The sequence below is a fragment of the Lagenorhynchus albirostris genome, chromosome 10 (assembly GCF_949774975.1).
Source record: "Lagenorhynchus albirostris chromosome 10, mLagAlb1.1, whole genome shotgun sequence".
Taxonomy (NCBI): Eukaryota; Metazoa; Chordata; class Mammalia; order Artiodactyla; family Delphinidae; genus Lagenorhynchus; species Lagenorhynchus albirostris.
The window spans coordinates 44,853,732-44,878,354 of NC_083104.1; the positions used below are offsets into that span (position 1 = coordinate 44,853,732).

General features: G+C 38.3%; 1 protein-coding gene across 1 annotated transcript in view; it reads right to left on the reverse strand.

The window, feature by feature from the left end:
* The window catches only part of ULK4 (unc-51 like kinase 4), a 506,210-nt gene that overhangs the window by 341,042 nt on the left and 140,545 nt on the right, over positions 1–24,623 (reverse strand). The window contains exons 23-26 of the mRNA XM_060164074.1: positions 23,606–23,727; positions 23,401–23,457; positions 14,224–14,275; positions 14,027–14,121 (exon numbers count right to left, since the gene is read on the reverse strand). Of these exons, the coding sequence (XP_060020057.1) occupies positions 14,027–14,121; positions 14,224–14,275; positions 23,401–23,457; positions 23,606–23,727 (326 nt within the window). The remainder of the gene's footprint in view (positions 1–14,026; positions 14,122–14,223; positions 14,276–23,400; positions 23,458–23,605; positions 23,728–24,623) is intronic.

Sequence of the window (24,623 nt, forward strand, 5' to 3'; positions counted from 1 at the left end):
CGATGCAGGGGACACGGGTTCGTGCCCCGGTCCGGGAAGATCCCACATGCCGCGGAGCGGCTGGGACCGTGAGCCATGGCCACTGAGCCTGCGCATCCGGAGCCTGTGCTCCGCAACGGGAGAGGCCAACAGCGGTGAGAGGCCCGCGTACCGCAAAAAAAAAAAAAAAAAAAAAGCAAGGGAAAAAAGTCTGTATAACTGACACATCCCAACATTTACAAACATTAATTGTGTGTGTATATAATACATATACATACACACACAAACATAAAATAAATGATTTAGATGAGCTCACAGTATGTAGGTAAGGGGATTTTTATCACCACCACTCTCAGAACTTAATAGCTACTAAGGGCCAGAAGGGAAATGAGCCCATTTACAAATATGTATACACATATGTATAAAGTAACTAACATTATATAAATTGGGATGTGGAGATAAAAGCCAGCGTTTCCTGGAAGAGGTTGGGTTGTATTTTATTGTTGCTGCCACTGCCTTTAAACTGAAGAGCTGCCAGAAGTTAGATTTAAAGGCCTAGAGATCCAGGCGATGACTTAGGCTTGCTTTCTTCTTTTTCTGAGATATTTAGAGTAATTTACTCTGAATTTAATTTGAAAACATTCACATGAGAATTAAAACAATCATCCAGACATACAATTTGCAAGATTCCAGTCAGAGATGAGAAAGGAAGTCTAAATTGAGAGACTGTCTCAAGATGACAAATGAAGCAAAGTTCTAGCCTCAGCCTCCGGCCCCAAATCTCTGGAGGTCACAGGTACTCGCTCACAGAAGGGGACTGCTGCAAAATAAAAGAGCAGCTCCAAGGGTGCTCGAAGTGATCTGGGGGCACAGGGGAGAACAAACACAGGAAAAGGCTCTTGCAACCACAGTAACGATGGTTACTTGGGCCCAGGAGCAGGGCAAATTTTTTTTTAAAAATATCCTGACAACTATATTTCAGTACAAATGGTTTCCTATATAACCCTGTGCATTTTATTTAATTTGCTTTATGCATTTAAAAACACCATTCTTAGAAGGAGTCCGCAAACCTCGGCAGACTGCCCAAGGCTTCCAGCATACAAAACACAGGAACAAATGAGTTCAATGCCAAGAACACCACTCGGCTGGGCTCAGGGGTTTCTTGAACCCTTCCAAGGGTGGGCCACCTGTACAATATTTCTAGCTAATCCACATCTCTTGCAAAAAGGACTAATTTCACCGAAGGAAAAAATCTTTCTAACAAAAGTATCATCAATATAAAGACACCTCACAAGTGTGAACTTCTGATCAGAGTTTTTCAAATGCTAACTAATCACCCCTGGAGGATGTATTCCTGAAAGTGTACTTCACATACAAACTGACCTCTCCTAGGACAGAGATTAAAAGTAACTCACGCAAACAGACTCACAGACACAGAAAACAAACGTAAGGTTACCAAAGGGGAAAGGGTGGGGAGGGATAAATTAGGAGTTTGGGATTAGCAGAGACAAACTCCTATATATAAAACAGATAAACAACAAGGACCTACTATATAGCACAGGGAACTATATTCAATATCTTGTAATAAACTATAAAAGGATCTGAAAAAGTATATATGTGTATGTGTGTGTATATATATATATCTGAATCACTTTGCCATACACTAGAAACTAACACAAAATTGTAAATCAATTCTACTTCAGTTAAAAAAAAAACTAACTCATGCATATAATTTCACACCTCTTGTGAAAGGTTAAGTAGTTTCAAGTAAATGACACTAGGTTTCTCAAAATAATACTCAGAGAAACCATAAAATGACTTATGAAATCGTTTCACACTCCTCTCCCTTTGTATACATGATTTTTTTCTGCCTATAACACCCACTCCTCCCACAGGAGCCCATCAGGAGTTGATTCCTACGTGCCTTCAAAATTTAGCTCAAGAATTGCCTCCTCTAAAAAATCATCTCCAGACCCTGTTAGACTGAGTAGGGCTCGCGGGATGCCCCATGCGTACCACCAACACAGTCCAATCAACTACGGCGGTCCAATCTTTGCTTTCCATATGGGTCCCTTCCTCTCAACCAACACTGAACCGATTCAGAGCAGGGCCTGATTCTAGCACCCCAGTGTATTCTCAGTGCTTCATTTAAACAGGTGGTTTGCAAAAGGCACTTATTATGAATATATGAGTAAACAAAATACTTAACAAAATACTTAAGTGTTTTCTGTGTCCATATTCTGTGTCATATTTATATACCTCTATTCATACTAATTTATCCTATTAATATGAATAGGATGTAAAAAAAAAAACTTTGAAACATAAAAGGTACTTGTCCTATAGAATGCTAATTTCTCAAAAAAAAAAAAACTCATTTGATTTTGTATCCTAGTTGTCAGCTGCCATCACCCCAAACTTTGAGCTTTAAAAGGAAAACCCTTAGCCCTGCAAGCTCTAAGAAATCTAGTATCCTCTCCAAGATTTATAGGAATGTGCAAGGGCTTATTTACTTTCCATGATTCATTGCCAATGCTTGAGTTTTTACCTCACTGACTCTAGTATTTTATCTGCTTTTCACCTTCTCCTAATGTTTGCTTCCAAGAGTCTGAATATACAAATGAACAGTGGTCAGACTATTTATGACAAAAGGACTCCAGCCGCAACCTGTGCAGGAAACAGCATGGAAGCCACATTGTAACAGCTGCAGCCATAAACTCAGAAGGGTGAGGACTTGGTCGATAACTGCCAGCCTCACTCTTTTTTGTACTGTGTCCCCTTTGACTCAAGACCAACCAGAGAAACCTAAATATGCTCTCCTATCCAAACCAAACTACTGAGCCTGCGCGTCTGGAGCCTGTGCTCCACAACAAGAGAGGCCGCGATAGTGAGAGGCCCGCGCACCGCGATGAAGACTAGCCCCCGCTTGCCACAACTAGAGAAAGCCCTCGCACAGAAACGAAGACCCAACACAGCAAAAATAAATTAATTAATAAACTCCTACTCCCAACATCTTCAAAAAAAATAAAAAGAATGATTATCGATTAATCATGCTGCAGAATGTGTGATTCAAAAATATCACTTGGGGAGTGCGGTCTGACCCATGATGAACCTCAATCTGCATTTTGAGAAGTCACATGAAAATGGTATGCTTTTTTTTTTGCGTGTATCTTTTTTTTCCATCTTTATTGGAGTATAATTGCTTTACAATGTTGTGTTAAGTTTCTGCTGTATAACAAAGTGTATCAGCTATATGTATACATATATCCCCATTTCCCCTCCCTCTTGCATCTCCCTCCCACCTTCCCTATCCCACCCCTCTAAGGTGGTCACAAAGCACCGAGCTGATCTCCCTGTGCTATTTTACATTTGGTAGAGTATATATGTCCATGCCACTCTCTCACTTCGTCCCACCTTACGCTTCACCCCCCCACACACTGTTTCCTCAAGGAAAATGGTATGCTTTGATGACAACCCAATGCCAAATGGCAATAAAATAGATAACAATGAAGAAGAAAAAAGGACAAAAACCTAAAAACTCTCTTTACCAAATCACTTCCAAGTCACAGTGAGGAATCTAGGATGACAAAAATCTGATACAGCTTATGACAGAGAAACTCTTCTAACCCTTTGAACTGGCATGGTTTGCTCATTGGTACTAGGTCTCCTTGTTAAAAAGAAGAGACTGGAACATCTGAGACAATAGACTGAGAGCCCTTTTGCTGCTGTGGAGTTAGATGATTTGTTCATCAGTGCCTTCCCCTTCTAGAATCTTCCACAGAACTTATAAACAACATGTACACCATTTAAATAAATACCACTGTAACTCTATGCAATGTCCCTGCATTAATGACTTTTCTCTATCATAAAATTCCACCATTCATTACTCTTTTTAGTTGCAGAGGTAATACACCTATATGGAGCAATCCAAGGAATTTTAATATTTAATGCTAGTGGTATTGCTTTCTTAAATAAAGATATTCATATGTGCTAACGGTCATTTCACGACATGTCATAAAAACAGAGTCATTCTGAACTCTTTTTGAAAATGCAGATTCCCAAGTCTAGGGACTTTTTTATTTCTGTGCTCAAAAACTGGGCCCCTCATTCAAAAAACATGTGTCTGCATATGCACATTAATTACTACTAATGGTCCTCAACAACATGGCTCAGAAGAAATGAATGTCTGTGAGGTAGGGATGCTAAAGACAGCTCTAAGACCTTCACAAATGCACTGAAACATGTAAATTACACTCACGCTAAACCATATTTCATTTGTTCTTAAGTAAAGCCACTGATGCCCAAGATGAAGATTTGTTTATAATTTTAAAAACTTCTTTTCCATTTTAAGAAAGGTTGAACATGAGATACTGAAGTTCAGCAGCTTTAAACTGTAAGTAACCATGTGCCCACATTTAAATTTTCTTATTTCACAAAGAATAAAGCAACAATCTTATAACCTATGGAAAGTGTATTTCTAAACCTTAATCATTTATAATGAAAGTATGCTTTATACTCTTATTTTTGTAGAGGGTGTTTTTTTCTTACTTTAAAAAAAATTTTACTGATGGAAGTAAATAATTTGAAAATGGAAGTTTACTATTCTAAGCACTCAACTAAAATTCCTATTCTACCTTTGAAAATTAATCAGCAGTTCCTTCATTTCAGCAGACCTTAAAAAAATCTGGTACATCTGACAGCACAACAATTACATGTTCACACCAACTGCAAGTCTCCTTACCCCACACAAGGCACTGTCAGGTGTCCAGGAAAAACGTGCCTAGAACATGACCTCTACCACTGCTAATGGCAGAGCAGATGATTCAGAAGGCCCCTTTTGAGGAGAACAACTAACTATAAAAACTAGACACAACACTGTTTAAATCTTCTTTACAATATTAAGTGCTTAAAAAGATGTTAAGGAATTCCCGAGGCCACATCAGGTTGGCAAAATTTCAAAAGTCTGACAATACACTACTGGCAAGACTGGGGAGAAACAGGTCCTCTGATCACTGCTGGTGGGAAAGCAAAATAGTAAACCCATGTGGAAGGGACTCGGGAAGTATCTAGCAAAACTACATACGCATTTATCCTTTGATCCCACAGTCCAGGAATTTGCACTGAAGAGACACCTCCAACAGAAGGAAACTGCACATGCACAAGGTTATTTGTTTGTGATTGAAAAGATTAGAAACTACCCAAATGTCCACACATCAGAGATGGGTTGAACAACCTATGATATACACAAACATGACGGAGTGCTACACTGCTCTTATGAAGAAAGAGATGGAATAATTTCCAGTATCCATACTAAATGAAAAAGCAAAGTGCAAAAGAGAAAATATAGTATGTTACTTCTTGTATAAGGAAGAAAGGGGAAATAAGAAAACGTTATCTCTACAAAAAGAAACACTGAAAGGACAAGCCAGAAAACTAGACTGGTTACCTATAAGAGTAGGGAGGGTATGATGGAATGGTGATGAAGTGAACAGGCTATATACCCGGGGGGGAGAGGGGAAGGGAGTGATGCTGCTCTGAATATGTCTGTTTTTACGGCTTTTACTTTTGGAAGCATGCTAACCTTCTACATATTCAAAAAATAAAATCAATGCGCTTCCCTGGTGGCGCGGTGGTTGAGAGTCCGCCTGCCGATGCAGGGGACACGGGTTTGTGCCCCGGTCCGGGAAGATCCCGCATGTCACGGAGTGGCAGGGCCCGTGAGCCATGGCCGCTGAGCCTCTGCGTCCGGAGCCTGTGCTCCGCAACAGGAAAGGCCACAACAGTGAGAGGCCCGCGTACCGCAAAAATAAATAAATACATAAAATAAAAAAATCAAATCAAATCAAAAAGCATAAGAAGGGAAGAAAAGAAAACCTAAAATTGAAAATAAATCAACTATATTTCAAATGAATATTATTCAATATGACCACACTAAAAGGGAAGACGGGGCACTAATCCAAGTATTGACTGTACACCCCAGCCTTGCTTGGGTGACATCTGGGAGGGGAGGGGAGGAGGAAATTCTGCAAACAAATCCTGATTTCATGAGGTTTGTTTTTGTACTGGTCTGGATAAAGCAATTCTGCAACAATTTCAGACATATTATAACATTAAGCAAATGAGGAAATGTGCTGATGTTGCTGGAAGCCAGAATTTTTACAAAGGAAGAAAGGACACAAAAAGATGGAATGGGGCAAGGCAAGAAAGAACCATGTGGGGATGAACTGGATTTGAAGACACTGGTGTGAACTCATGATTTCAAAATATGTTTATGTGTGTGTACATGTATATGTAAGTATGCATACAAGTGTGTCCTCTGTGTGTTCATACGTGTACTTACATGTATATATTTCCTAGCTCTGTTTCTTGGAAGGGTCTAGAAGCTAAGACATCCCAGGAGACAGGAGACATTTAGCGCCCTGATTGTGGTCTCTAAAGCCATTTCCCACAAAAGGGAACCAGGGCTTCTCAAAGAAAGGACTGATTCTAGAGCCAGGGCAGGTTAGTTACAAGCTGAGGCAAGAATACTTTGCTGTGACACAAAGTAAAAACTCACTCAAAAAATGAGAGGGTATGTCACAAGGACAGAGGAGCCAACTTGAAAGGCCAAATCTGATATAATTAGAGCACCAAAATAATTATAGTAATGAAGCCATCGAAAAAAATAGGAATTTGTGGTAGACAGAATGATGGTAGACAGAAAGATGTCCACACCCTTATCCCTGAAACCTGTTCATTTGTTACCTTACACAGCAAAAGGGATTTTGTAGATGTGATTAAGTTAAGGAACTTGAGGTGTTTATCCTGGATTATACAGGTGGGCCCAATGTAAAATCAAAGGTCCCTGACAAGAGGGCCAGAGTCAGAGAAGAAGATGTGACAACAAAAGCAGAGGGGAGAGAGAGAGAGGGGAGAGAGAGATTTGAAGGTACTACACTGCCAGCTTCAAAGATGGAGGAAGGGGTCACAGCCAAGGAATGCAGGCAGCTCTTAGAAGCTGGAAAAGCCAAACAAACAAACAACCAGATTTTCTCCTTAGATCCTCTAAAAGGAACACAGGTAGGCTGACATCTTGCTTGTAGCCCCAAAGACCCATTCTGTACTTCTGACCTACAGAATTCTAAAATAATAAATCTGTGTTTTTTTAAGCCACTAAATTTGTGGTAATTTGTTATAGCAGCTACAGGAAACTAATACAGAATACAAGTCCATGTCAATGATACATAGATATGCTAATTCATATCAGTTAACTTCATTTAAAAAATAGGCTTAAAAAAATAGGCTTACATTAAGCTCTAAACATTTTATTAGAAAAAATTTTCCATATCTATGTAAACTTTTTAATATAACACAAAGATGTACTAATCCTAAGTATATAACTTAGTTAACTTTCACAATATGAACACACTCATATTACCAGCACCCAGATTAAAAAAAAAAAAAAAAAAGGCACTTCCAGGACATTTTGGACAAAGCCCCCTTGTAAACCCTTAATTGCCCCAAGGGTATCCACTAACCTGACCTGTAACTGATTAGTTTTCTCTGTTTTTAAACTTAATGCAAATCGATCATGTTATTTCGTATTTGTTATCTTTGTCACAGATTAACTTTGTGAGATTTATCCATGTTCTTAAGTGTAACTACAGATCGTTCATTTTCCTTGCTGCATAGTATTCTATTGCATGACCAAATCATAGTTTACTTACCCATTAGATTGTTGATTGGCATTTGGATAGTTTCCCATTTGGGGCTATGAGCATCCTCTGTGTGTATATGGGTGAACATATGCTTGCATTTCTGTTGAATGTATATTTATAGGTGAAATTGCTGAGTCATAATGTATTTATGTTTACTTTCAGTAGCTACTACCAAACAGGTTTCCAAAGGAATTGTACCAACTTACATTCCCACTAGAAGTTTCTGAGAGTTCCATTTGCTCTACATCCTCACCAACTCTTGGTACTAACTCAAAACTTTAGTTTCATTCAAGTTAAACTACTCAATGTTTATTAGCCTCCAGCCTTCAGTTTAAAAACTTACAAAAGGACAGGCTTTTCATTAAAGAAGGTATTATGGCTTAGCTTAAAGCCATGGCTTAAACTTTTATGGTTTTTCAAGTTTAAACAGATTATATTTTAGGCAACTTATGTATATTACTGTTAGAAATTTCTAATAAAGAATCATCTTTATTTTCCCCTTTGCTATTAATAACATTTTTTTTGAAACCACCATGAATGGGAACAAATTCTCTGTACAAACCAAATCATTATGGTATTTCTAACTGCTCTGCAAGCCACACTGATAATTTCCAACTATGAGGCACTAAATGATCTCAACTATGGGAAAAAATGTGAGCTAACTATCTGTGCTCGGCAAGAATTAAATGCATGTAACCACTTCCATATAACAAAGTACTGACCAGTACCCTTGAAGACAGTTTGTGCTAACATTTCCAACAATGTGATGCCCTTTGCGGTGCTGGATCTTCAATTTCACGTGTTCCAGTCATGCTCAACAAGAGGTAATTAGAGGGTTTCCCATGAGTTACAGCATTAAAAAAATAGTTTTTAGGAAGTCCATGAGTTACAATGATAGCTTTCCTATAGTAACACAGGCTGTCCTTGCAATGATTATTATGGTAGCACTTCATGATTAGAAAGTAAACTAATTAAATGTCTAATATAAGTATAGACATTTGTAAATACTGGATCTTAACAAATTATCCATGGGGTTACTGCTCATTAAGGAAAAGAATCAATAAGCAACACTCAAGCAAGTAGTATCTCAATGGAAGACTGAGAAATCATTGCTAAGAAAGTGACCATAACAAACAGGCTTTCTGGCAATAGTGGGTATGATTATTTGGATTAATTCTCTCACTGAAAATTCACAATGAAAAATTGCCAGATAAAATATCAACAGACAAAACCTTAAAATATTTAAGACCTGAAAAGGCAGTGGGGGAGACTTCCTACCAATTTCTGAATGAAAGCCTTAACTAGAGAGTCGAGTAGAACATATGAGCATGGAACTGATAGTGCTCTGGAGGCATTTACCAATACCACAAACACAAGGCTCCAATGGAGGCCAGTGGGACCAGAGAGACAGGGGTCTGAGCTCACGTCTGCCCAGCGTGTGGAGTTTTGGGAGTCTTCTACACGGAGCTGGGCACTTTGGGGCGGGTGTGGGGATGATACCCTCAGAGTTAGGAAAACCAGAGCTAGTCACCAACCCCTCCACATAAATTCACACTCCCGGGAACTGCTGAGAAGGCTGCCCTGAGAAGTTATGCTCTCAGACCTACGGTCTCAGGAATTTTCACACTGGGTACAAATGACCGTGGTCTGAGGTAGCCCTGGCTGGCAGGGCCCCAACAAACATGAAGCCTCTTGGAGGAGGGAACATCCACACTAGGCTTGAGGAAATGCCCACAAACAGATTTCAAGTCCTATGACCAACATGCAGTAAACGTTAACAAGGTGTGCAAGAAAACAAGACGAAGTGGGTATGAGCAAGATATAACAGACACCACATCACAGTCTTCTGACACTGAAATTATGAGACACTGTAAAATAACTACATCTAACAAATGTGAATAAACAAAGCACAAACTGGGAAATAACTATAAGGAAGAGGAAATTATAAAAAGCAATACAGTAGATTGAATAAAACAGACAAGCAGAATTTCTAGTGACAACATAACTTCTACACATGAAAAACAACCAAAATTTAAAACATTGTGGATGTATTTGGCACCAGACTGAACACAGAAGACAGAAACAGAGCAAAATTAACCACAATATAACTGAGAGAGAAAGGGTGAAATATGCAGAAAGACAGTAAGAAGTATAGAAAATACAGTGAGAAAGTTTAATATACACGGGATCTGAGCTGCTAAAAGGAGACGGAGCAGGGGAGAGAGAAGATAAGCAGAGATGAGGGTTGAGAATTTTGCAACGTTGAAGAAAAAGGGACAATCCACAGATTCAAAAAGTACACAGAATCCTCAGCAGAATATACAAAAAGAAGTTCATATTTAGTTATGACCAGTGAGTGTATAGAAACCAAAGGCCCTCCCCCCTCCACCCCAGAAAAAGTCTTAGGAGGAAACAAGGAACAGAGAGACAGCTTATCTTCACAGGAAAAACCAACTATCAGTGAACTTCTCAATAGCAACAACCCAGAACATAAGATAATGAAATAGTATCTTCACAGTACTAAACAACAACAAAAGTAACTGCCAACCTAGAATTCAACACTCAGGAAAAAAAAAATCTCCCTCAAGAAACAATGACTTTGGGACTTCCCTGGTGGTCCAGTGGTTAAGACACCGTGCTCCCAATATAGGGGGTCTGGGTTCAGTCCAGGGTCAGGGAACTAGGTCCTGCATGCTGCAACTAAAAGGTCCCGTATGCCGCAACTAAGACCCGACGCAGCCAAATAAAATAAATAAATATTTGGGGAAAAACAAAAAGAAACAATGACTTTATCAGACAGAGTTTGCCACCAGCTCACCCACCAAAGCAAAGGAAAACTGTGAAGGATGAATGTCAGTCAGAAATAAGTGAACCCAGATGGAAGGACTGAGAAGTAAGAAAGAAAGAAAAGCAAGAAAAGTAGTAAATATGGGGGCAAAGGCAAATGAACATATTATAGTAGTAATAATGAGTATTCTTTTATCATTTCATAACAAAAGGGAGTTAAAAAGAGAGAGAAACAAGACAGACTTTAAAATATCAAAAAATATATATATATCAGGTAAAAGTTACATATATATCATGAGAGGACTAAATGGAGTTGAGTAGGCTACGGCCTGTATTTTACTTAAAGAAAAGATCATTTCTTTTTAAGTTCAGCTTTTGCTACCAACCTTACATAGAGAAAAATATGCAGAAAAAAGTTAGCCAAAAGAAAAGAAAGATAAGAAAGTAGAAGTAGGAAAAGAGAAAATATGTACGACAAAGCTTGAAAGAAGATGGTGGAATGAATCTAAATATACTAACAATTACAGTAAATGTAAATGGAGTACATGTTCCAGGGAAAAGTCAAATTAGATTTTTTTAAGTACTATATGATATTTACTTGACACTGATCTAAACATAAGGACAGAGAGATGTTGAAAGGAAAAGAATGAGAGAAGATGTATCAGGAAGCAAGCAGGTATGATTATATTAAGCTGGGATGAAACAGATCTTAAGACAAAAACATTACTAGAAAATAAAGGTCACTTTACAATGAGAAAAAGGTCAATTTCATAAAATGGCATAATAATTTTAAATTTGCATGCACCTAATAATATGGCTTCAAAATATATAAAACAAAAACTACAGAACTACACAAGAATAAACAAATTTATAATAGCCTTAAAGGAGATTTAGAAACACTTCTCTTAGTAACTTCTAGGACAAACAGACAAAAATTTAAAAAGATAGAAAAGATTTGAACAAGATAACTAATAAATTTAACCTAACAGACATGTATGCACCTAAGAATTGCAAAATACCTATTCTTTCCAAACACATACAGAACATCTACCAAAAAGTTTTGTAATGGACTATGAAGCAAGCCTTAATAAATTTCAATAGACTGAAATTAGAGTATTGCTCTAACTTCAATGCAATTAAGTCAGAAATCAATTATTAAAAAAAACTAAAAAGTGCCCATATGTTTGAAAATTTATTTATCTTAATAACCCATGAATGAAAGCAAATATTTTAACTGAAATATACCAAAAACGCTACATACCAACATTTGTGGAATGCAGCTAAAGCAGTATTTAGGAGGGAGACACAATCTTCAATGCATACGTTAGAAAGGAAGAAATATTTTTAAAAATCAACTATTTATCTCAAAAAGTTAGGAAAAGAATGCAGAATAAATCCAAAGAAAGGAGAAAGGAAGCAAACAGAACAGAAATTAACAAAATTAGAACAAAATTAAGCAAACAGAACAGAAACTAATAAAAGAGAAAAGAAACATATAGTATGTAGATTAGCAAAACCGAACACTGGCTGGCTCTTTGATAAAGTCAGTAAAACTAAGAAACCTCTAGTTAGATTGTCCAAGAGAAGAAAAAGAAGGAATAACAGTAAATAGCAAATATTTTTAAAGGATATATTATTAGATTACACAAACACTAAGAAAAATTGGCAAGAAAATACTATGAACTTCTTTATGCCAATAAATTTGAAAAACTACACAAGAAAACCAAAATCTTAGAAAGATGTGGACAAGCATGTCATAAAAGATTATTCCCAAAGGGCCAGTAAACAGCTGAAAAACCACTCAGCCTCATAAGTAGTCTTGACTATACAATTTAAAACTATGGTGACACATCACTATACACCCATTCATTTAAAAGGCTGAAATAACAAGAATTGGGAAGAATGAGGACATGAGGTCCTGCAGTGCTGGTGTGAAAGTAAACTGGTACCCCCTCTCTGGAAAACACAATGTCACTTTCTAGACAAACTGAGTTTGCATATTTCCTATAACCACTAATTCCGTTCCTATGTATGTACCCCAGAAATAATGCATGCTTATGTGGAGCAAAATACATAAACAAGAATATCTGTAGCAGTATTGTTTGTAAATTCCAAATACTAGACATAGCCTAATGTCTATCAAGGATAAATAAGTAAACTGTGATATTTCATATACTCAGGTTTCTACAATAGGACACTATACACTCATGAAGAATAAAAGCACAAAGATACTTAACAACATGGATGTTACAAACACTGAGCAAAAAAAGCAAGTCACAAATGAATACATACCGTATTGAAACAAACAGCAAAAGCAGGCAAAACCAGCCTATATTGTTTAAGAATGCAGGCACAGGCCCACAAAGGAACGCACAGGCATGATTACTATGAAAGTCAGGACAGTGGTCCCCTCTCCAGGGAGGAAAGGATTTGTGACTGAGGGGACTTCGGGGCTCAGAATGGTAACATTCTGTTTTGTTTTTCTTTTTTAACTGGGTGGTGATTTCTTGAGCACTTGCTTTACAACTAGTCATCAAACTACACACACGTTAATACACTTTTCTGTACTTTATATTTTATAATAAAATATATTGAAAAGAAAACAACCATAAAGGGCTGGTAGACATTTCCTACCCTCAAAAAATAATTATCCCCTCCCTCTCTCTTGAGAATGTATCATTAAAGTCCTAAGCTGCCATGTAAGAAGTCGGGCCACCCTGAAGTCTCCCTGCTGGAGACACCCACAGAGATGGAGAGAGATGCCTGCAGAGTCCCAGCTGGAGGCAGACATGTGAGGGAGTGACCTTCAGATGATTCCAGCCCCAGGCACCACTGACTGGAACCTCCTGAAAGACCCTGACTGAGAACTGCCTTGCTGACCTAAGTCAACCCCTAGAACCAGGAGAGAGAATACGAAAATGATTGCTGTGGTCCTCGTCTTACCTGGCTCCTTTTCTTGAGGGCTTTCTGCTGATGAGAACGTAGTCACAAAACTTTCCTCCCTCCTCTAAAGTCATCGCTCAGCTCACCTAAGGATGACCCTAAGGCATAGGTTCTCAAATGGGGGCAATTTCGCTGCCCAGAAGACATCTGGCAATGTGTAGAGACCCTTTCGGTTGTTGCAGCCGAGGGGGGCTGGACTGGGTGCTACCCTCATCTACTATGTATAGGCCAGGGATGCTGCTAAACATCTACAATGCCCAGGACATGCCCCAAAGCAAGGAACTGTCCATCGCCAAATGCCCATAGTCCAAGGTTGAGAAACTCTGTGCTAAGAGTCTTCGCTGTTGGTTACAACCAATAATCAGGCAAGGAGTAAGAAGGAGCACACTGGGGGTAAGGTGTGGACCAGAAGGGAAAGAGAATAATGAGCAAAGAACCACCAAAAACAAGTCAACAAGGAAGGAAGGGATTTCTTATGTTCATCCTGTCAAGGGGCAACTTTTCTCAATGGTTATTTCATGTGAGGAACACATACGAACCAAGCACATGTAAACTAGTCTCTTTATATACGGAATTACCAAGTAAACAAAGAAGTATCTTTCTCCAAAGTTGCCAGAACTGACCGTAGACCAATAGTCTTTCAATAAAACAGGATACTGTATCACTGCTTCAAAAGTCGACAGGGTGATCTTGATAAATTCTTCTGATGCCATCAGTCCTAGAAATACAGTTAATTATTATAGATGTTTATTTATATGTCCAGAATCATAATATCAGAATACCTCAAGTACAGATGTAAAATGTCGCATGGTCTACTCACCTACAGCTCCATCTATGTTAGTTTCTCCTGAGTCTACTGATTTAATATGACTCTGTAAAAAATAAAAACGTTAATAAATAGAGATTTTAAAATAGCTCTGATATAAGAATCATGCACAGAAAAAACTGAATATATGATCCTACAGATGTTCACCATGATGAACTCCAGGCAGTAGGAATCAAGTGATTTTTATCTTCGCATTATATTTGTCTACAGTTTCTAAATTTCATGGGATAAGTAGGCATTAATTTCTTTATCCAGAAGCAGAAAGATAATATTTTTAGAAAGTCTCTTGATGGAGTTAATGCACAAAAGTCATTAGAAATTTTTTTTAAAACTTGGATAATTCTACACTACACATGAATGGTAACTGCAAATAAATAATATTTATAAGACAGTCCTTAAAAAAACAGTAACATTTTGCCCAAAACTCTATATTCTTAATGAAATAACTCATAGAAGGCATTAAGTACTATATACATATTATGAACACTATAATCATAGCTTTGAAACATGATCATATGAATAGTATGTATACACTATAAACTATTATCATTTTTAAATATACAAATCACTACCAGTGAGACGAAAAGTTAAAATAAAATCAATAGCAATATAAGCACAGAAAGGTCAACCTGGTAAAGTGAGGATAATCCAGTTGACACATAAACCATTTCCAACGTGCCACACTTACTCACGCAGTACATTGGGACATTAGTGAGGATGGCACTGAATCAGGAGCAACAGTCATCTCAAAGGGAGGTCAAGCTTTAGCTACCCTGAGCATCAGTACTGCATCAAGATGCAGCAGTTAAAGGCCTGTCTTCAAAATTCACCACTGTTCTGAGACCCTCCTACATACTTTGTACCCCGACCCCAACTCCCTTAACTGTGCCCCACACACCATGCCCATGCCTCCCTGTGGGATGACCCCCAACAATGTTTCAGAGGCAGGCCTGAGCAGCTCAGCTGTGAACAACCTGGGGTGAACCTCCCAGACCCCAAGTGAGTGCTCCGAACAGAAGGGGTGCTCTGTGAACATGATGTGAATGAAACCATCACTGCCCCGGCTAATAACAGGCGGAGCACCTGTGCTGGTGATGCACGGAGACACTGCAGCTGAGTGCCTGCCTCTAGCTCACAAAATAATACATATATCATATTTTAGATACGATAACAAATAGCAAATAAAATATAAGATAGCCTTGGAATAAAAACTAATTATGTCAGCAATTAGCCTGGAGCGGAAAATATCAATAGATCTTATTATAATCCAATGATTTTCTTAAAATTTTTGGTACATATAAAAGACTATAGAGTGGCCTTGTCCCCATGGCGAACCAGAGCCACCCCCCTACTTCTGCAGGAGACCCTCCAACACTAGTAGCATGTGGGATCTTAGTTCCCAGACCAGGGATCGAACCTGCAGCGCCTGTACTGGAAGCGCAGAGTCTTAATCACTGGACTGTCAAGAACATGAGATTTTTTCCCAATCTTTAATGTGAGAACTAGGTAGAGCTTCTGGAGGTAAAACCCACAAAGTGTCCCCTACCTTAGACTGAGCCCCTAGGAGTTTTCAACTCTCAAGCTAGTTCATGCTGACTCTCCAATAATTCATCACAATCACTAAAGTGTTCCTACCAGTTTATTATGAAACACACAATCAGGAAATATATCAGTTTGTTTCCTTTAAAAAATGAGCTAGAGATAGCCTCATCCACCAGAGGGCAGACAGGAGAAACAAGAAGAACTACAATCCTGCAGCCTGTGGAACGAAAACCACATTCACAGAAAGACAGACAGGATGAAAAGGCAGAGGGCTATGTACCAGATGAAGGAACAAGATAAAACTCCAGAAAAACAACTAAATGAAGTGGAGACAGGCAACCTTCCAGAAAAAGAATTCAGAATAAAGATAGTGAAGATGATCCAGGACCTCGGAAAAACAATGGAGGCAAAGATAGACAAGATGCAAGAAATGTTTAACAAAGACCTAGAAGAATTAAAGAACAAACAAACAGAGATGAACAATACAATAATTGAAATGAAAACTACACTAGAAGGAATCAGTAGCAGAATAACTGAGGCAGAAGAATGGATAAGTGACCTGGAAGACAGAATGGTGGAATTCACTGCTGCAGAACAGAATAAAGAAAAAAGAATGAAAAGAAATGAAGACAGCCTAAGAGACCTCTGGGACAACATTAAACGCAACAACATTCGCATCATAGGGGTCCCAGAAGGAGAAGAGAAAGAGAAAGGGCCCGAGGAAATACTTGAAGAGATTATAGTCGAAAACTTCCCTAACATGGGAAAGGAAATAGCCACCCAAGTCCAGGGAGCGCACAAAGTCCCATACAGGATAAACCCAAGGAGAAACACGCCAAGACACATAGTAATCAAACTGGCAAAAATTAAAGACAAAGAAAAATTATTGAAAGCAGCAAGGGAAAAATGACAAATAACATACAAGGGAACTCCCATAAGGTTAACAGCTGATTTCTCAGCAGAAACTCTACAAGCCAGAAGGGAGTGGCATGATATACTTAAAGTGATGAAAGGGAAGAAACTACAACCAAGATAACTCCACCCAGCAAGGATCTTATTCAGATTTGATGGAGAAATCAAAAGCTTTACAGACAAGCAAAAGCTAAGAGAATTAAGAAACACCAAACCAGCTCTACAACAAGTGCTAAAGGAACTTCTCTAAGTGGGAAACACAAGAGAAGAAAAGGACCTAAGAAAACAAACCCCAGGGCTTCTCTGGTGGCTTAGTGGTTGAGAGTCCGCCTGCCAATGCAGGGGACACGGGTTCATGCCCCAGTCCGGGAAGATCCCACATGCCGCAGAGCAGCTGGGCCCGTGAGCCATGGCCGCTGAGCCTGTGAGTCCGGAGCCTGTGCTCCGCAACGGGAGAGGCCACAACAGTGAGACGCCCACGTACCGCAAAAAAAAAAAAAAAAAAAAAATGTGAAAAAAAAATTTAAAATACGGGAAAATAGTTATGATACAATGTTAAATGGAAAAAAGAATACAAATCTATATATACTCAACATAGTTTCAACCACATGTATTGGTATAAGTCATATACATATCTTATATATACATACGTAGATTTCTACACACAAATGCATATACATGAAAACACTAAGTAAACAACAATATGTTAACAATGGTTGTTAACGACTGATAGTTATAGGTGATATTTTTCTTCCAATATCACTATAATTTTCTACATTTTCTTTAATAAGCATATATCTTATAAATGCTTGAATTCTCTTTTTCAGTCTATAACTAAAACAAAAAAGACTAACAACGAAATAACATAATAAATAATAAAAAGAGGCACTGTAAGCTTTTCGTAATAATTTGGCTGAAATAATTTCATAAAATTTCAACATGGGCACATAACTTTGGCTGAATAAATATGGATTTGATGTTGAAAAGAGTTCATAAAAAGATGTCTTTTGACTTCAATAAATCTACTTAAATGTCAATAGCTTACTTAAGTAAAGAAAGAAGAGGGAGAACAGTGTTTATAGTATGATCTTTCTATATAATTTTTTAAAGAATATATAGATAATATACAAACATAGATGTGAACAAAAATTTTCGAGGAAGAAATCACGGGAACCACTCACAGAGGCTCCCTTTGGGGAGGACTACTGGCCCAGGAGGTACGCTTTCACTATTCATTTTCTGCTTTTCTGCACTGTTGGAATTTTCTAGCTATGCACATGCATTCATTTTTTTTCTGTTTTAACAGCGACAAGGGTTTTCTAGATGGTGAAACTATAGGGTTCTTTCAATTTATTTTCTTCCTTATACTTCCCCAGTTTAATTTAAAAAAGAAAATCCCTACTGAATGTTTCATTGATTTACCAATTTAAATCTCTTTGGATCTATTCCTTCTTTTTCATTCTCAGTGTAATAGGAATTAATCAGGTGAGAGTGAGGACAGGGCAGGAGGCATTGCAGATTCAAGGAGAGGAGGGAACGTATGAAGAGTCATCTAGGTGAGCGTGAAGGTGTATAAATTAGGAAAAGGAACTAGATGTCCCAGTCTGCAGAGAGGGCTTGTTTGAGATGAGCAGTCATGAATTTAAAGTGAGACCAGCTATTTTCGTCGTGTTTTCCTCTAGCCATACTTAGTCACTCAAAGCAGGGGTGGGGTAGGTAGAGAATTAAACTGAACGAGGACTTGGGTTTGCCAGAGGAGGACAACGGAGGAAGAGACAGGAGAGGGATTACGGGTGTGTGTGGCAGGGATAGGGGTTGAACCAGGGACTCTAAGGGGAGTAAAGAGAAAAGTCACTGGGCCCAGGGAGGGCAGGATGGTGAGTGCAAAGTGGTAAAAGGCCAATTTAAGTCTCAGAGGAATTAAAAGGCTGTTGGAGATGGGGAGCAGGGCTAGAGAGCTGAAAATTAGGTGTGGGAGCCAGAGAGCAGTGACGCTGAATATAAGGCCATGGGTGGAGGGAACTGAGGGAGGGAAAGACAAGCTCATGGGGAGAGAGGTGGTTGAGGAGCTGAGAGGCTGAGATGTTGGAAGGATCCTCCCTAGGGATACCCGATTCTCTAAGAATGACAGTGAGCCCAGTGCTAAAAGACTCTGAGCGAGAAGCAATGACCCAGAAAAATCTGTAGATGACCACAGTACATGGGGCATCTTCTAAGGGCGTGAGCTTCAAAGCTGGGAGTTTAGCAGGGGAACAAATAGGATGGGCACTTACTGTGGGGCAAAAAAATGGCCCTATCTAGAGAGAAAAAGGGAAAGCTGTGTCTCCAGGGCAGATCAGTGCCCTGCATTACTATCCAGTACTTCAGAGAAGCTGAGAATAAGCTCTCAAAGCAAGGTGGGTATATCAATTCGGGGTCTGTATTAAAAAAAAAAGAAAGAAAGAAAGAAAAGAAAAGAGAAAAGGAAAAAACCTTACAACAAGAACATTCGTGTGGCAATGAGTAAGTATATAGTCAGCAGAAACGAACACACCATTGTAAAGCAATTATACTCCAATAAAGATGTTTAAAAAAATAATTATATAGTATATTTTTAAAAAAATACAGGAGTACACTCTCTCTGCTTTATCTGCTACAAGTGAAGTCACAATCTATCAACAAAACAACATTCACTTAAAATAAAAATCTGCAGGGAATTCCCTGGCAGTCCAGTGGTTAGGACTCAGAGCTTCCACTGCAGGGGGCACGGGTTCAATCCCTGGTCAGTGAACTAAGATCCCGCAACCTGCACAGTGCAGCCAAAACAATAAAATAAAATAAATAAAAATCTGCAGAGGGCAGGAGTATGTCTTTTAATAATCATCCCAATGCCCAGGATGAGTGAAGATTTATCAATGACAGAGATTGTAATTATATTCTTATGTGAAAAATCACAATAATTTTATCATTTCTTTCATTTGAAAATCTGAATTTTGATGTCTTTTTGTAGAAAACTATAACCACCACACAACCACTGTACTTTTATAAACTGATGAGGCCAGAACTTAAGAACAAAGTCCTCTTCCTCAGCTCATTAATCAAGAGCACTTTCAGAAGGACACAAGAAACACAGTGAACATAAGGATAATACACATCATGAGTTCTCAAACAGATTTCCTTCCTGTCATTACTTCCTGTTTCTCAGCCCAATTCAACGGAGGCTGGAAAGAACTACAGTGAAATTAACCACAGAACTTCCTCATAGCACTTCCCTAGATGCTTCCCTGCTAAAAGTATCCCTAGGTACTTTTTTTTTTTTTTTTAAACTGGAGAGGGAGGCAGATACAATGGCACATTGCTTCTGCCAATAAGAAGTGAAAATAGAAATTATCAGCTATGTAGTTCTCTTTGGCCTGGACCCTTTGAAAGCTTAATAATGGTTTAAAAGTGCCCTGTTAAATTGCTTCCAAACACTTGCCTCTTTAAAACATAAGGAGACCAAAACTTCATTTTACTTGGGGAAGAAGAAGTGTTTACAAAAAGTTAATTCCTCTACTCATGCCTCCATCTAAGAAGTACCCTGGATTTTTCTACCAAAAAGATAAAAGATGTCTATAGGTTAACAGGCAAACCATGCCTGGTGCCAGTAGGAAAACTGAAGCCAATGGGAAACACAATTCCAGTGCCCCCTCCGGCCTGTGCCGTCAGGAGCCTTCTAATGAGGGGAGATCATACCACCTGAGGCAGGCCAGCAGTTCCTGGAGAGCTCCTTCAGCAGAAGTCCAAGTATACAGTTACTAAAGGTGGACCAAGCTTGGATACCTCAAATTAAGGTGTATTTTTTAAATATAAAAGGACAACAGGCCTGCCATAATACAGTAGCTACTCAACCAGACATATTTTGAGAAACACTAAAACTAATATTTACCTCCAGGTAGAACAGCAGGGCTTTCACAACACCGTGCTAAGTGTATACACATGAATGGTCTGGTCCCTCAGGCCACCAGGACGGGAGAAGCACTGTGCTCTGGCCAGTTCCACAAAGCCATTCTGCACACTGGCCTACAAACATTTATAATTGTGCAACCTTCCCACCACCACCCCCCCAGAAAAAACAAACCCAAAACCTCTCAAACAACTTCAGGAAAGCCTTGCCTATGCAAAATGTAAAGTAATTCTTTTAAAGCAGAAAACTCAAGAGGCTTTACTGTGCAAATGAACACCATGAACTTCTAAGGGGCTGTAGGCTGCCGGGGAGTTGCCTATGCCTCCGGCACCAGAGGGGCACTGTGACTTCAACAGTATTTGTGGCATCTTCTGAGTAGACTGTGAATCAACTCACAGAAGCAACATCTAACTCTCAACGGTTCATCATAACGTACACTAGAGCTGGGTGGGTAACTAAATCCAGGTCCTTGATTTTAGCCAATACTATTCTCCCTGGACTAGTGTCTCATCAGTGCCATCAACACCGAGTAAAGAAAGATGAACACACAGCTAAGGCCAAATAACAGATGAGGTAAGAAAAACAACAAAAGATTTCCAGGACTGGCCATGACTCAAACCAGGAAAATGGTCCAAAGAGAGCCAAAAGACCTTTTTCATTATGTGTATGAACTCGCAGTACTTGAGCGACATTATCAGGGAAAAGACTGCTAAAGAATTTTCAGTATCACAATTACCTTTGAACTAGGCAAGTTGTTTTCTATGCCCTGAAAGTGCTTTTGTTAAGAAAACCCATACAGAGCCCTACAGAACACCCCCAACCTTCAAAGGGTACACCCACCCCTGGGAGAAGAAGATGAGGAGGTCCTTTCTCAGTGGAAGCCGATGAGTTACATGGAGCAGATGAGGTCTCCCTAAAGTCCACAAAGACTTTTATATTGGAGGACTTTTATATTGGTAGTTCCTTGAAAACCTAAACTGTACTCAGTTAATGTAGGCCCAGAAAAGTACTACACATGAGAAAAAATAAGAGAATGAACACAATTATATCTGTCCCAAACGATCACTGTGCCAAAATATTCCAAGGTGGGCTACAAGGGCAAAATTACTCTTTTCAGGCATCAATATGTTAGTGCAGTGGAGTTACAAATATAGAATTATAGTTCTGTTAAAAATGATGCCCACACTGTCCTTTAAAACGATTAAAAAGCAAATTAAAGGAGGTGGCAGACAAAATTCTAATAATTTTCAAATTCATGAATGTACTAGGAAAATTATGTGCTTTGTAGAATTCAGGACTCAAGGATGATAACACTTTGAAAATGAGTACAAAAGGACCCGTACTGCACTGACTAAACACACTGCTTACAAAAATCAGTGACCTCTCTTCTCAACATTCATACTTCAAAACATCATACTTCACCGTATGATGACTCTTCTAGAAAACTATATTCTCTCTTGTGGGTGGCAATCATTTTTTTTTTATTCCAAACAAGCAATAAAATTGAGATGTTTACTTCATTTTAACTAGATACCTATATGACATGGCATTTTGAAAATCTCCGTTCACTGTTTATTATTAATATCAAAGTAAGACCGAAGATGCTGTGTGACCCTTTGTACAGCTCCCCATTTTATCAATAGTACATACTGTAACTATTCCAGGCAAGGGAAAAAGATAACATAATTCACAAGCCACAACTTGAACAAAGAGGCTATTTTTTGTGAGCAAAAATCAAAGTGAAAGATAATATGATGATTTGTTTTTCATTGTTACTCATCTCTTCAAAATTAAAGGCAAGATTAAATTGAGCTCAAAAAAAAAAAAAAATTGAGCTCAAGTTAGAGAAGTACCATCACAAAAAGAGATACTGCACAAAACTCAACAATGCTAGCCAAAGTAAATGACGATGCTATATTCCCAGAATTCCATTTTTTATATATGTATAAATCTGTTCTCTTTCAGATTCTTTTCCATTATAGGTTATTATAAGATACTGAATACAGTTCCCTGTGCTATACAGTAGGCCCTTTCTGGTTATCTATTTTCTAAATATTACTGTGTATATGTTAATCCCAAACTCCTGATTTATCCCTCCCCCACCTTCCCCTTTGGTAACTATAAATTTGTTTTCTATGTCTGTGATTCTGTTTCTGTTTTGTAAATAAGTTCATTTGTATCATTTTTTTTAGATTCCACATATATGCAATATCATATGATATTTGTCTGTCTGACTGACTTTGCTTAATATGATAATCTCTCTAGGTCCATCCCTGTTGCTGCAAATGGCATTATTTCATTCTTTTTTATGGCTGAGTAACACTCCATTGTATATATGTATCACATCTTCTTTATCCATTCTTCTGTCCACGGACATTTAGGTTATTTCTATGTCCTGGTTGTTGTAAACAGTGGTGCTATAAACGTAGGGGTGCACATATCAAAGTGTATCAAAGTGCACACTTTAAATATAAATATATTAAAATTTTTAATTTATTATTTTAAATTTTTTCATGATGTTTAATATTAAAATCTATGAAAATGTTTTCTATGGACTTATTTACGCTACTTTGGTCTGTCTCTGAACAAAGTGCATTATCAGGAGAGAATGTATTTTTCCTCCAAATGTCAAATTTTCTTACAGTCAACAGATAAAAATACAAAAAGGTCACTTCCCTAGAGACAAATAAATACCACTAAGACTTTAAAATTACCTCATTCTGACACCAAATCCCACAAACAGTAGACAGCCACATTTTTATTAGGAACGTGAAGAATTCAGCATTACTCACAAGAATAGTTCCGTAACTGAAAAGGAACTCTTCCGTTACAACTTGAGGTCGAAATACCTGTGTGACGAAAGTTTCCACAGATTAAATCCCGAAAGCCATGTACAAAAGAAAAATGAAAATGTTTTGTCTGAGTTGATGTTTCTCAGCTCCAGTTTACAAAGAAGGGAGTCACATTTATATACATTTTTTCCAAACAGGATGATACCTGAGACGTTACGAGGTGAAGCACTATAGGCATGAGGGGGAGACACATCTTCAGCTGCTTCGCTTGAACTGTGGATGGGTGTTTACGACCGGAAACGTTAGCCAAGGCGTTCAGAATGTCACCTGCGAAGCACACCCCAGAGCACACGTGAGGTTAGAGACCACAGATACTTAGGGACCACTGGTTGTGGGTTGAACACTAATGGGATTGCTGAGTGAGGCAATTAATCTCCAAATAAAAGAAGTGGGTAGAAGCTGCATTGTTTTATTCACAACTCTTGACATTACAACAGAAAGTTGTGGCCTCTGGGGTCAGGATGGATATAAAATTGATCTCTCACCTAGAAATTTAAAATAGAAATGATTTTTTTTTTTGCACTTGCCAAATTTCAACCATGAGCACTCATTACTTTTGTAAACAGAAAAAAGTTATTAAAAAATTACAAGTGAACAGATTATAGATCAGAATTTTTTAATAATAGAACAGGATGGTAGTTATAAGATATCAATTCCTAATACTTCTCATTGGATGGCAAGTCCAATAATAAATAAAACTTGTTTGTTGGATACCTGAATCCCTCATCTCCTAAGATAGGATGAGTCAGGTAATAAGAAACTCAACTATCAATTGACCAGCTCATGGCCTCTGGTTTGCAGATTTTAAAAAGGTTACAATCCAAATAAATTTTGAAATGCTCTATTTTCAGTCATTAACAGGCAAAAATCTCCCACAGTATTAGTAAGGAGCAAAAAGTTACTGTCAAATCTGCCATGAAGATATTTTCATTACTTTGACTTAATATTCTGAATTTCTGCATCTAAATATCTTTTACCGTAACGGGTTGGGTCAAATTTAACATTTTAAACATTTCTGGTTTATAGCTACATCTGCTGGAAAAGCATGGAATGAGATTTAAACTAAACGTACGCGTACGCATTCCTTAGATTATTTTCATGTCTGTAAATAACAGTGGAATAACCAATTTTGTTAGCTGTAATAAACATCCTTTGCAAATCAT